This window comes from Phalaenopsis equestris, unplaced genomic scaffold (genome assembly GCF_001263595.1).
Source record: "Phalaenopsis equestris unplaced genomic scaffold, ASM126359v1 Scaffold000840, whole genome shotgun sequence".
Lineage (NCBI taxonomy): Eukaryota > Viridiplantae > Streptophyta > Magnoliopsida > Asparagales > Orchidaceae > Phalaenopsis > Phalaenopsis equestris.
The window spans coordinates 4,047,181-4,062,573 of record NW_018165280.1 but is presented as its reverse complement, the minus strand read 5'-3'; the positions used below and the strand labels follow the sequence as shown (position 1 = coordinate 4,062,573).

Here is a 15,393-nt window from a genome sequence, read left to right as displayed (position 1 = left end):
TATATATATATATATATATATATATAAATTATTGTTGACGTGACTCTTTATTTGAAAGAGTTAGTAAGATTTTTCGGTCGTTCAATTCTACCTCTATGCGGATATAATTCATAGACAGATGAGATTAATGGGGAGACTTGTTTAATAGTCTTTGACCAATTTTTTAAAAAAAATTAATAAATACAAATAAATATAAATAAAATTAATGGGCTGCTGGAGATGACTGAAGCCGCTTTTGGAATTTCTCGTATTTGTAAGGGGCTAGGGGGACCCGGTCTTCGGTCGTCGCGGTTAAGCGGGGCCCACGCGAACTTATTAAATAATAATAAGCCTGATAATTTCGTAAACGCGTAAACCCGACACAATCTTAACCGTTGAATAGGTGGAGCCATTCGATCTTGATGGACATTTATCAATATTCTTCGTACCTATATGGAGCTTCACGCAACGGGCATCGCCGGTCGTCCATTCTAGTCGATGTGCCACGTGGACACGTTCGCATTTGGCACAACGCTGAAGTCAAAGCTGGCGAAAGATACGGTCACCGTTGGTGAGCTTTAGCTTATTTACCAGCTGAATCTACCAGCATAACTTGTAACAAGAGCTAGATTTTTTATATTCACAAAATAAACTAGGAAGATTTGCATACATAACACGTAATTTCGGTGCATTTAATAAAGTAACACCCAAACTTCAATTTTTATACATATTCCATATTATTTTATACATAAAAATATGTATTTCACTTTTTAAAAATTAAAATAAATGATATTTTGTATGTAGTGCAAAACATTTGGCTGGTACAAATGTAAAAAGTAAAATTTGGGTGTTGTTTATGTTAATATGTAGGCTTAATAGTTGATTATATTGCTAAATATGAAAAGTACAAATCACAAAGAGTCATCTTGGTCGTCTTGAGGCTCATTACTTTTAATTGATGCATACAAAAACTTATTTTAAATATATCATGTTGCCACTTTTAAATTTAATTGGTTTAGCTAAGAGTTGTAGTATTGCATAAAACTTTAAACTCATTTAAATTTTACTTAAATTTTGATTAATTTCAAAATTAACTAAAGTTTTCTCGAGTATGGTTAGGGCTGTGAATTTAGCTCAAAGAATGACAATCGCTCGAAAATCGATTCAAATTTTTGCTCGGATTTAGATGAACAAACTGTGTTGTAAGCCAAAATTTTAGATTGAATTTTTTTTTTTGAGCTGACCCTAGTGTGGCTTGAAATTAGATAGTTAACCATCCAAAAGTTAGGGCCATAAATTTAATGAATTTAGCTCAAAGATCTTTAATCTCTCGAAATATATTCGAATTTTGGCTCAGATCGAGATGGATCAAAATAAAGAAGTTGAGCTACGAGTTAAAATTTTGGATCGAATTTCTTTCGAGCCCATTTTGAGCCTGCCCCAGTTCAAATCAAAATGGAATCATAACAACCTTACTGATACTCGTGCACAAAATTCTTCTACACTCAAAAAAGAAAATTTAGAGCAAGTTGAAGTCCATAATAGCTAACTCTAAATATGATTTGGCAAAATCTTTAGTAGCATGTATAGAACCAAAAAAAACTTCATTTGCCGATGTTATATCTTCATATCCATGTTTGCTTAGAAATAAATGCTATTGTGAATGCCTTAATTGCAAATCCTTTGTATTATTAAACTTAAATCTCTAGGCAAATAATATAATGCATGTGGTGCATCATTTATCTCAAAAACCCTCACAAAAAATTCATTTGAGCCAAGCTAAATCTTCTCTCATAATTCGAGTTGTCAATGTCTGGTCATTCCAAAGTTGAGTTTGTAGCTCACTCGAATCTTAAATGAGGCCAAACCTAATTTATATTGGTTGGCATCTACTTAATATATGTATCATGCACATATAAAGGCAGGCAAGTGGTTTAATTTAAATTGCTGAGTAGATTTGCTAGAGATGAGAAGTTGAGTCTTGAGGCTTTTGAGTAAATCATAAAAGTTAGGAACCTACTTATAGCTTGTTAATGTTAGCTCACTTGTCATATATGCACAATATATTTTGTAAATATATGTAATAAAATATTTATACATGAAAATTCTAGTTTAATTGACGAATTGAACGCGCAAACACACACGCACACACACACATAGATATATATATATATATATATATACATACTGGTAAGGAGGCATAAATTACTGAGTATAAGTTGTAATTATAATAATATATAAGGGCTTAAATAAAAAGATTATATTACGCATAAGGATGTTTAATGGTGTAAATGAATACTTGAATGAACGTGTAAATGTATAAGGAGACATAAAAGATTGATAATATACATCTGAAATACTTGAGAGGAAAAAGAGACCACGAGAAGGTTTATATCTTATTTTTTGAAAATTTGTTTATTTTTATTATATTAGAATGATGCAAAGATTTCATAAATGTGTTGTCTGCATCGTAGTTTATGATGTATATCTTTCATAATAAAGTTTGTGCGGACACACTAGACTTGATAAAGTATAGTACTTGATATGTTAGGGCACTTAACTAGTATATCTTACTATTGAAGCTCACCCTATAATATCTTGTTTATTCTATTTTATTTTTTAAACTTGGACACACACCCATATATGTTGGCCTTTGAACTCAATACATTGAAGTTAGAGACAATGCTTCCGTCTAGTGGGCTAAGTGGCTCACTCTCACTCATGTAATATCTACACGTGTTGATTGAAAGAAAGAGAAATAGAATGATTGAGTCGTTTAAAGATAAATAATGAAAGTTTTATATTATAGATACTTCTTTGTTAAAATGTTGATATTATATGTTTGACGGATAAATATGCACAGTGATTGTTGGATATAAACCCTTTTGATTATATAACCATGAAATATGAATTGAAATGTTGTTAATGAATTTACTATGCTATTACATTTTTATTATCTATCAATTTCTCTGTCATAATAAATAATAGATGAAAAAATATTTTAAAAATATTTTATTAGAACTATGTTATTGTGCTTTTAAGTTTTTAACACAACATGACCTTTATGGTGTAATGGTTGTGTAAGTTTGAATTGTGATGGATATTTAAAAAAATAATTTAATTAAAAAAATATCTTAAAATAAACATTTGAATTTAGTTTTTTTAAAATAACATTCGTGATCATTTGAATTCTATTCTCAAAAAATTTATGTTCAATATGACATCTAAATTAGACAAATCAAAGCAGTCTAAGATCGCTCTAATCTAGCATTATGAAAATATTAAATATTAAAAAATATCATATGAACAAGGGTAATTAAAATAAATCATTCTATAAAATATTTTGATTTCCAGTTTAAAATGACTGTAATAACTTTCTAACAAAACTATAAATGGATCCTACATTCAAACATCTAGGGAAGCTAGGAAGACATAAAAAAAAAAGAGATCCATTTTTAAGTATTTGCCATCCATTTGCATAAATACAATTGGCATTCACTGTTGACATAAATATCAACTTGTTGTTTCTAACACTAATAAAAATTGTTGTCAATACCAATCCTCATGCCCACCTCCTTGAAATAGACAAAAGAGAAGACAAATGTTCATTGTTGACATAAATGCTAGCATTTACCATCACCAATATGCCAAAGTTTACCTTTAATACTAATATTAATGCTTGTCATTCTCAATAAAACCGACACTCATTTTGGACACTAATGCTAATGCCCACCATTGTAAGTATATATATATACATATATACCATAAAGTCGTCTTCTCCCACAAAATTATTGTACACTATCGACACAAATGTCACCACTTTCCATTGTTAAAAAGGCTGACATGCATTAATAACATCAACATTTGTGCTCATCATCACCCAAATCTATTAGCACAAACACCAATATTGGTCATTGACATTAAAATAGATGCCTGTAATCAACATTAATACTTAACACCACCAATAAAGCTAATGTTTGCCATTAACACAAAAAACCAATACCTATCATCAACACGAACATTCATATTTAGACTACCGAATACCTATCTTTATCAAGGCTGATCTTCAGCTCATAATAGCAAATCTCCCATCCTATAAGGTTAATGTATGTAAAGTCTACCAAAAATCTCATAAAAGTAACTCCAACGCTGAGATTCCTAATACTTCCACCAGGGAAATATATAAGTCATCTTTTAGAGTTCATATATACTAAATTATAGCAAATGCATTTCCAATTATGGGGAATGCATTGATTATATTTCTCCTTGAAATTTTTACCTACATAATATTGCATTATTTATAAGTTAATCTCAATGTATTTTTCATTTATCTTATATTTTAAATACTATTAGAATAGTTAATTCTCTCTCTCATATTAAATATTTAGAGCATAATAATATTGAATCCTTGTATAAGAGAGGAATAAATAATAAAAAAAGGGTTGATATTTATTTTTTTAAGTCAAAATGAAGCAATTACTCCCATCGTCAATATTCCTATTATGTTTAATTTAATGATATCAATCACCTTTTTCGATATAAAAATATATTTTTAGAGGAAAAAATAATATGCGCTTTTTAATAATTTTGATATTTCAAATAATATATTTCTTTAAAAAAATAAAAAAGAAAGAGAAAGCTCCATTTGTCCTCTTATTTATAAATTAAAATATTTAAATATATTATATTCATAAATAGCATTATTGATACAAAATTAAAAAATTAAACCCAACAAGTGGTAATTGACTGCTTGTATAATTCAGCACGGAATGAACAAGGCAAAGGGTGGTGACCAGACCGCGCTCCCTTCTACAATAATGCCTATCATCTTTCCCTTCCTCACTTCCTTGCCCATCTCACCTGACGTGAAGACCCAAAGGGCTACGCGCCGTCCTGCTCCTCTTTGCTACCCCGGGCTTCTACATCGCCACAACCGCTGCCTTCTGTCGGCGTGCTTCTCGATCACGCGGCCGATCTGTTCTGTGAGAGAGTAAGAGGTGAGATACCAGCTCTGAAGGCTCATACTCTCCACGGGTTCCCTTCTTGTGTCATTTCTTTTTTTCGATCGGTGTTCTTTGAATCAGATTTCTGTTTCCGGGACTTCAATTTATTTTCTTATTACTTTTGATACAGTTTGATTTGATCTCGGGTCGACTGCTGTGAAGGTAGGGCTGGAAACCGTAATACCTCGAGAATTTTCTCATCAGTTTAGAAATTTACTGCTGATTTCTTCTTTATGAAGTGCGACTACCGGTCCGGCCATAATTTACAGTCAAGGAGTATTAGGAACTGATTATTAACTTGTATCCCAGGTTTTTTAAAATTCTGCGGTTGTTGCACGCCGTTCTGTAACGATAAGTAGTTCTAAGAGAAGATTTTCTGTGTGGATGAAAATTTATTATACTTATCATCTATTATCCACCACGAGGGATAAAAAGGGTATTATTTTTAACTTGATTCATTTGGAATAATTCTGATAAAATAGAATCTCTTAGGGATGATTTATGTTTACGGCGGAAGAAAACTGTTTGACTTATAAAAGACCATACTTTCTGTCTTCAATCTTTTTATAGCCGTTAGCAATTTCCAATCGATAGTTGGAGTCCGTAATTAGATTTCAGTTTAGCTTTTACAGAAATAGTAGTAACGGAAAGCGAGATTTGCAAGTTTTTTTTTTTTTTTTTTAATGTTGTTGAATCCACGTCAAATATATTTTTTTGTTGGCCATATTTTGAAATAAATATGCTCAGCAGCCTTCAAGACATCCAATAGTCTGACGTATAAATCATGCGAGATATATATAATCTCTAATAGCTGTTGTTCAGAGGCATTTGCTACACAACTTCTGGCTTAACAACTTGGTTGTGGACCATGGGTCAGGGTATTGTTAGGATAGGAGAATCAGATACGAAATGCCTTATCGAAATTTATGCTGGGGGCGGGGTTTGGGGATTATTTCACCAAAACTTCTATGAAATATTCTTCATCGCCCCATTGAGGGATAGAAACATTATTTATTGGGATGAGATGAGTAGTTATTGGCTCTCTTAATGCGCACCACCCTTATAAGTCTGTTTGGTCTCATGAATGACTTTGAACTCTCACTTTACTCACCACGTAATATTATCATCTCGAGTGCACGTAGAAATCTATTTATACGTGGAAGATAAGCTTAGGTTTCCAACTGATCCATTAAGGAAGTGCCTTTTCCTCTTCCGTCGATTGTTTGTAAAATGTTGAGAATTGGAATAGAGCATCACAATTTTATTAATAAAAGAAGGGGTATTTAAATCTAATTACAATAGGCACAACAAAGGAAATAAATAAAACAAAATGAAATAAATATGAAATGAATAAAATAGAATACAACAAAAAAAGAAAATACATAATGAGGAAATTTAAAGCTAATAGACACAAAATAATAACTAATAATGACTAGATATTTGATTGTCGTTATAAATCTAATAACACCTCTCAAGTGGAAGCATATATACCAATCATGTTCAACTTAACAAAGGTCGGTGAAGATTCTTAGTGAGGATATTTGCTAGTTGACCACTTGAGGGTGCAAAAGGATCACAAATTTCCTTGGACACAATATTTTCTTAAATGAAGTGTCTATCAATCTCTACATGTGTAGTACGATTATGCTAGACTGGATTGTGAGCAATGCTGATGACGATCTTATTATCTTAGAATAGCTACAACGGGACAAAAGTTGGCAGACAAAGTGTTCTCGGAGCATGATGCATAACTAGAGAGCTTCACAGTTCCCCAAGGCTATGGACCGAAATTCAGCTTCAGCACTGTTCCGAGCATCCACAGACTGTCTTTTGTTTTTTCATGTGACCAAATTTTCCCATATAAATGAACAATGCCCCCTGATGTGGAATGTTGGTCATGAACAGACTTGACTCAATTAACATCTGTATAAACAACTATTGACCGAGATTTGTGATAAGAGAAAAACAAATCTGAGCCCGGAGTACCGTTTAAATAGTGGAGAATTTGGTTGATAGCTTGGAAATAATGCTCATAAGGGTTATTCATGAATTAACTCACTATACCAACTGTGTGACATATGTCGGGGCGAGTATAAATGAGTATGGGCAGGTGGATGTGTTTCCTCACAAGGGGCTAGTAGTGATTCTTTTTGACAGGCCTTGCCTTGGGAATGTCAGATAATTTTTTATTGGGATTCATGTGGACAACCACTCGTTTGTACAAAAGAATGCTGTTCTTTTTCAGGAGATCAATCACATATTTGCGTTGAGATAGACAAATTCCATGAGATGATCGAGCCACTTCCATGCCTAAGAAGTATTGGAGAGATCTCAAATTCTTCATTTCACAGGATTTAACAAAAATGCTTTTCAAGGACTCCGGTGCTGGGAGATCATTACCTGTAAGAACAATATCATCAACATAGACAATAAGAATAGCTACCTGGCCATTGGAGGAATGCCAGAAGAAGATAGTGTGATCCGATTGAGCTTGAGTAAAATAATGACTCACAAGAACCTTTGTGAACTTGCCGAACCAAGCGCTTGACAACAGCTTTAGTCCATAGAGAGACTTTCGCAACCTGCATATTTGCCCTTTGGAAGCAGTAGAGTTAAAGTCAAGAGGAAGAGACATGTGTATCTCTTCTGTAAGCTCTAAATTCAAGAACACATTCTTGACATCTAGCTGGAATAAAGACTAATCTAGATTCACTGCAAGGGACAACAAGACCTGAATAGTATTTAACTTAACCACTGGTGTAAATGCCTTCTTTTAGTCAACTCCGTAGGCGTTTGAGTATGTATTTGCAACCAATCGTGCCTTGTTGTGTTCAATGGATCCATTAGAGTGGAACTTGATGCTAAAAATCCATCGACATCCCTCATCTTTCTTACCATGAGGAAGATCAATGACGTCTCATGCATGGTTCTGCCGAAGGACATTCATCGTTTTTTAGGTTGGATCAGTAAGAGCAACCTCAATAGTAGCCAAGATTTGATTGCCCGTTAGTGTAGTGGCAAATGCTCTGTAGGTCGGTAATAAATTGCGGAAAGAGATATATTTTACCATAGAATAGAGATAGCATGTTTGATTGCATACTTTACTTAGAGAACTCATTTCCTCATTCCTAGAAGGGGTCACACTGAGGATGTCGCCCGAAATGGAGTCAAGGTCCTGTAAGGAGGTAACTGGTTCCAAAGTAGGAGCATTGGAACGGGTGCGCCGAGTGCAGACACGGGTAGCTGTAGGAGGAGATGATGCACTTACCGGGACAAAACTCTTCAGTAACGAGAATAATAGGGGGAATATCCATTGAAGTTGGATAAGCGATAGTGTCTAAGAATCCAAGCTCTCCCTTACTTGGAGTCGAGTTAGGAAAATAGGGAACATTTTCAAATAAGGAGACATCAGCGCTCACATAGTTTTTTGTAGTGGTAGGATCAAGGCAATGATACCCCTTTTAAGTGGCAGAGTACTCAAGAAAGATAGATTTTATGAATCTGGTATCAAATTTACTCCGATTGGGAACAGTGTTCCGACCAAGGGTAATGCACTCAAAAATCTTGGAATATAATGTGGTGAAGATTCGATTGGCAGGAAAGCATGACATGAGGACGGCTGAGAGGGTTCAAAACTTGTGAATTTTAGAGGGAACTCTATTTATGAGATGTGGCAGTGAGAATATCATCGCTCCAAAAAATGTTTCGAGACATTGAATTGAAACATAATGGAGGGAGCATCGTCGAGGAGGCAACAGTTTTTGCTCTTGGCTATACCATTTTGTTGAGTAGTGTCTGTACATGAGTTATGGTGGATGATGCTCTTACTCACCAAGAATTCATCTGAAATAGAGTTGAAAAATTCACGACTATTGTCGTCTCGAAAGACTTGAATAAGTGTTTTGAGTTGAGCTAAAATGAATGTGTAGAAGTTTTAACAACTTCCGATTTGTCTTTAAAATATAGACTCATGTCATCCTTGTAGTTTAGATTGAAATGCATTTGAATCTAGATACTTTTTTCTTGTTTGCCTTTCTTTCATAAAGGTCTTCCAACTTCTTCCAAGGGGAGAAGATGCCCATGCAGATACAAATGGACAAGATACTATCAAGAGATTATGGGGTATGATCGATGGCTTTTTTTTATCAAACTTATCTCAATCTTTGCCTTCATCTCCCTAGCCTAACGTGAAGGGAAAGATCATGTCAAACTTGAAGTCTTCCATCCCATGCTTCCAGTGCTCCAGGTTGCGCCTTTAAGACCAATTATTCCTTTTTTGTTCAGCTTAATTGTTTATGCACAGAAGCAACCTACCTTATTTTGATCAATCTGCATAATACCATCTAAAATTCTATTCATCAATGATAAGAGAAAAGCAGACTGAGTCAGCAGCAAAGGACAATAATGTTTGTACAGGGGGAAGTTCAATTGGTAATGACCCCAAGGCCAAGCCCAACAAAGTCCCTTACTATACGTTATAATGTTATCACAGTATTTGCATTTTTAGGCCACTAGAGGATTACAACTTTACAATCAAAATGCTCTTTTTCAGAGGTGGATAGCAAGAGTGAACTCGTTGACAAATTGGATCAAATACTCTTTATTACCATATTGATGGATTGTGCTTTCACTTATGGTGGATAAGATGAGTGGTATTTGTCTCCTAACACTCACTCCATACTTAGCTTTATAGCCTTGATTATTGAAGGGGTTATGTATAGGTAGGAAGTGCAGTCATCTGGTATGCCATCAAGGAAGTGGATTTTCATCTTCCCTAATTTCTTTGGTTTTCATATGCATCTTCGTTGTATGTAGGGATAAATCCAGCAGTTATTCTTCCTTTAATTCTGTTTTATTCTGATGTATTTTGCATATGATTCACATGTTCAACTATCATATATTCTTCATGCTTTCATGTGAGTTTACGCTCTCTTTTGTCTGAAGGGTTTTGATTTGATATTAGAGTTAGATATATGATTTTCTTATTTAATTCTTTTTTTGGGTACTGTTATTTTCTTCTGTTAGTTTTGATGAGGACATTTTATATTTTGTTCTTTTTATTGATGGCGGTTGATTTTGATTGTGCTGATCCTATTATGATTAAAAAAAACAGTAAAATTACCACTATATTAATATGTTACACGCTTATTGTTCACTGAGGTATATGATTCAATCATCAGATTTGTGTATATGAATCAATACTTTTCTCCATCTCCTGTTTTAGTTTATGAATTGTAAACTTAGTTTTGTTATCATAGAATCTCCCAGGAACATGATTTTTTTCTCTTCCTGGTATTGCTGGCAGATGTTTTTGTATTTTTTATTGATTCCATCCTTTTTTTTTAAATAAAGATTCAAGGTATTTCTCCTAAAGGACAGCACTAAAATAAAGAAGCATGTCGTGCTTTGCTTGCTGCGGAGAACAAGATATTTACAGTGCACCTGATAAGGGGGGTGCTTTTCCTGCAAATCAGGCTGCAGGTATTCTTCGACTAATTTATTATCTTTTTTTGCTGAATTAATGTTTATTTGATCCAAGATAATCTTTGGTTTCTCCATGAATAATAAGATCTTTCATCATATTGGGAAGGCAGTTGCTACTTAGTGACATGTATATGATGAAATTGGTTTTGTTGTTGAAGTGGAGCAACTGTTTACTGCACTTGGAACATTCTTTTAGCTGACAGAAGTTGTATTACTTTAATAATCTACTTAGTAAGACAGGATAGTTAAGGATATCCTGGCTGCCAACAGTGGCAAGGATTATTCCTTGGCTGTGCGTAGTTTTGCCTAGGCTCTCTGACTTAAATACTATGATTTCGCCCCGTTTTATTTATTTAATTTTGCATTTCTGTACGTTTTTGTGTGCTATTCATGTTTATATCTGTTCTTGTTTGTGGATTGGCTTGCTCTGAGGATGGTTTATACGTGGAGAGGGAAAATATGTTTATTTTCAGTTCATAAGAATGGCTAGTAAGTGTTGCCTTGTTCAGTGAAAGAAAGGTTTCCATCTTAAATTAACTGTACGATTAAAACTTCAACTTTATATTGTTGAATACTGCTTTGTAATTTATATTCATTCATGTCTCTAGTTCTGAAGCATGAGGGGCATTATGGTAAATCAAAGGGGTTTTTTGCAACGACTCAACCAGGGCCCTTCTAGTCCTGTTTTCTGCCTGTTTTAATTTTATGTTTATTTAAATATGCATAAATCATGCAAGTGGGTTAAGGCTAATGATGATGTTGATAATAAGATAGTATGCGGTCATTATGCAGGCTATGATGGATCTAATCGAGCATCTGATCCTGCCCCGAAGGGTGTTCAAACTGTGAAAGTGCAACCTATTGAAGTGCCTATAATTCCTGTAGAAGAAATAAAAGAAGTAACTGATAATTTTGGGAACAATGCTTTGATTGGAGAGGGTTCGTACGGTAGAGTGTATTATGGTCTCTTAAAAAATGGTAAAGCTGCAGCCTTAAAGAAATTAGATTCTAGTAAACAGCCAGATCAAGAATTTCTGGCCCAGGTGATTCTCAATAACATGTGCGCTATTTTATTAATTTTTATTTACGCGTCCCTCAAAAGTTGTTTCCTCAGGTATCAATGGTGTCAAGGTTAAAGAATGAAAATGTTATTGAGCTGCTTGGCTATTATGTTGATGGTGGTCTCCGTGTCCTTGCATATGAGTTTGCAACAATGGGATCTCTTCATGATATTCTTCATGGTAACTGTTGGTCATGCGGTCATGTATTGTGAATTTTACTTGCTATTATCTTATCATTTTGCATCTTGATATTTAAGAGATATAGAATGTTTATATTTGTGTTTGATTATTTGGAAGCATTGTATGATTAAACTGGGGTTTTATGGTTGTGTGAATTTTCATGCTTGTGCATTGTATGGTTTACTTGAACTCAGCTTTCGTTAATACTAAAATAAATATTTGTTTGAGTTCAGAGCTTGAATTGATGGATTGGAACATTCGCAAAGTAGAACTAGTTCATACAGAAGGTTTTTATTGATCATCTTTTTTTTTTAATTTGATCTATGATGCATGGCAACATAGGTTTAGTGCGTATTCAACACAATTAATCTGATGCGTGGTATGATTTATGAATGGAAAAATGGAAAATTGTTCCAATCTGATGAATTTCAAACAGATGAAAAACTTAGCGCGCAACGTCACATTCTTCACTTGCAATGCTAATTGCCTCCTTAGTTGCGCCTGTCCTTGCTCAACATTGCATGCCGCCTCTCATCACCACAATACATTGCTATTAGTGCCATTGCTGCTCTTTGCAAGTTGGTGCCATTGTCGCCGCCGCTCAAGTCTGACGGCTTTCAAATTTCCTTACATGTTATCTAATTCATGTTGTGTAATATGTAGGACTGGTGGATCAAGCATATGTATAACTCAATCCACGCTAACATGTAGATTACCACTCTCCTCTTCAGAAGTGTCAGGCATGACATTAATTCATCGGTCATTGCAACCAGGATCTCTTCTTGTTGTTCTCCTTCCCAACTCATCCCCTCCTTACCTTTCTGCTTTACATCTGCATTTGTATTCAGTTTTTGACCCACCTGTTCTTGCTCGGTTCCCAGCAAATCTCTAGCATTGATCAGCCGATTCATTTGTTGGGTTTCCACCTTAATAACCTCAATGTGTATGTTATTTTTGTTGAATGCAACCTATCCCTCTTCTTCCTCATCCTGGAAAACCCGAGTAGTCTGAATTATTCTTAATTCAGGGTGTGAAACATAGCATTTATCCAAAGGATTGCCAAACATTCTACATTTGCTGCAGTAATATATGCTTTGTTCCACCACCAATTGCTGCCAGTACCTGTTATGTGTGGAGTCAATCCAAATCTCCTCAGCCACTGGTTGAGTGATACCTCTTTTTATCAAAACCCAAGGAGCATAAGGTCAGATCAAATTGAATGTGGGAAGGTCTAATTTAAGTGGTCTGCCAAACATAGCCCAAACATAGACGAGGATTTGCTTGTTGAATAGATGCAACTTTGGACCCGGGAATTTAAACCACATGGGAACAATAGGTGGTTCAGATTGTGGATCAAAATCTGGTGACAATTTAAGAACCTTCATATACTTATTCTCAACGTTCAGTAGCATTTTTGGAAAATATCCGTGCCTATTCCTCTTCCATGCATGGGTGGACCATGATGTGCCTACCATAAAAGAGTCCTCTTCCCTGCAAGGTTCAACAGGCTTGGAAGTATCAGCATCTATAAGGAAAAGAGCTGGTTTCCCATTCTTCCGGTCAGCCGTGGGCGCAAAACTTTCATCTCCTTCTAAATAATCACCACCTTTTGTGGGAAAACCAAAGTAGTATATTGGGAGTGGGATGGTCGGAAACAAATTATGCAAAAAGAGAGCTTTTCCGTGATAAGGAAGCTACCATGCTGGTGGAACAGTAACCCGGGAAGCTCAGCGCCAATGGAACAATAAAACTTCAACACCATACCATAGAAAAGCACCTTGCAAGAAAACCATCTAAATATTATGCCATACTTCTGCACTACAACTGATAACTCTCACATTTTTCTTTTATTCACAATTAGAATTTTTTTTTTCCAGGGAATTCCAATCTCATGATCTCGTTTTTTATTCAAATGCACGTTAGTTTCTATCAACAATTAGGTGGCCCGACTGATATATTTTTAGTTACATCAAGAATTGGAGTACATGTTAAGCCTAGCCTACTCGCTTATGTAAATATCCAAAATAATGCATAGTTAAAATGACCGAATTCACAAGATCACAGCATGATAAAATGCAATGCATATTATGTTCAACTAATAAATTTTATTGATAACAACATAATACAGAGGATTACATCTTATAACTGATAGAACATTCCTAAACCTCCAAATAATGCCAAAAAATAAAGCAAATGATTCTAAATAATGTCGTTATATAGCACTCCTCCCTCCAAAGTTATTGCATCAACAAAGAACAAATGCATGCACTAACAAAGTAAGAAAATGAAATAATAATGAAGCAAACTAAATAGACTTAATGCCAAAATGCAAATAGGCATAAATAGAACGGCTAAGACGATAACAGATGGAGGCTACAAAGCACAAAGCTTAGAAAACATAGCATAGTCAAAACAAAGCAACCTTTGTAAAGAAAAAAAGGCACCCCACATTTTTTAATTCAGCATTTCCATCAATGTAAGACTAATGCAAATAAATTTCTCACAAAGAAACTTAAAGAAAATAATCCAATCCATAGATAAAAAAAAGACTTTCCAACAGAGGCAATTCAACACTTATCCTTCTTCCTCATAGACCACCAGCTTAGGGTACTATAACGTCAATGGAAAAAAGCATTACTCAAACCAATGTGTAGACGAAAATTACTAAACATATCAGATAATGAATTATAGAATTGGCTCACGTAATGATAATATTGTGGCCAAACTCTAGTAGGTAGTGCAAGTTTGCAACCAACCCCTCTTCCACTCATCACTATCTCCACTTAATTCAATTTAACCGAGTTTTGAGGCCCTCAAGGAGAACCTATCATCCTCTTAATTTCTCTCCATCGGATATTGGTACCTCCTCAGTTATGGGGTTGAGATCTCCTGGGGTGCTCGTGGCATCTCCTCCTCCTCGTGCTCCCTCCTACTAATGTTGTCTATGTCTAGGTACCATCAACAGAATCTTGTTTCCCGTGAGTACCGAATTTAGGTAGATGAGTTCTTCAAAGGTGCTCATATGGACCTCAGCCTGGACACAGGCCATGAATGAAGGAGGGCTAAGCAAGCCCCCTAGTTGTGGTAGGCTTGGTGGTGTGCAAGATGTTACTATAGATTGCCTTAGCAACTTCGAACATCATGTGCCTCTGGATGGTAAAGTTGAGAGTGGCACAAAACAAAGTTTTACAAAATAAAACATAAATTGAAGACTAAGACAAGATCAAAGGCAAAGCAAGGAAGAAGAACTCGTCATCCTTAAAGAATATGAAAAGGTTAACCCATCATCTTCAATCACTGTAAATTATTTATTTCTATTATATATCATTAGTCACATGATTATTATTACATTATTGCCACAGTTTGATAAACATTTTTGCATATATCAATGCATTCATCATCATCCAATTGAAATCTCATAGAGACACTTATTTCTTCATCAATGTTATAAAAATAGACACTTCATTCAGTGTTATGGGAGCAAGTGTTAGCCACACGTTAAAAGCTCTAAAATTAGCCTAAACAACATTGATACTGATTTTAGAGTTGTAAAACACTCGCCTTCTCTCGAGAGAATTAGATCAGGCAAATAATAGTCTCCACCATCAAAGAAAAGACTCCAAAGTTTAATCACAACTTCATAAAAAAAAAATAAATAAAAATAAAAATAAAAAAAAAAATTGATG

General features: G+C 34.7%; 1 protein-coding gene across 4 annotated transcripts in view; it reads left to right on the top strand.

Annotated features, from left to right (window-relative positions):
* Positions 1 to 4,803: 4,803 nt before the first annotated feature.
* Positions 4,804 to 15,393, top strand: part of LOC110031609 (pto-interacting protein 1-like) — a 19,601-nt gene continuing 9,011 nt past the window's right edge. Inside the window, exons 1-5 of one of the 4 annotated variants that reach the window (XM_020734893.1) lie at positions 4,804 to 4,976; positions 5,113 to 5,144; positions 10,342 to 10,463; positions 11,259 to 11,509; positions 11,581 to 11,707. In XM_020734893.1, coding sequence (XP_020590552.1) covers positions 10,379 to 10,463; positions 11,259 to 11,509; positions 11,581 to 11,707 — 463 coding nt within the window. In that variant the 5' untranslated portion in view covers positions 4,804 to 4,976; positions 5,113 to 5,144; positions 10,342 to 10,378. Of the gene's footprint in view, positions 4,977 to 5,112; positions 5,145 to 10,334; positions 10,464 to 11,258; positions 11,510 to 11,580; positions 11,708 to 15,393 lie in introns of all 4 variants that reach the window. The other 3 variants (XM_020734891.1, XM_020734892.1, XM_020734890.1) reach the window with 3 other exon arrangements.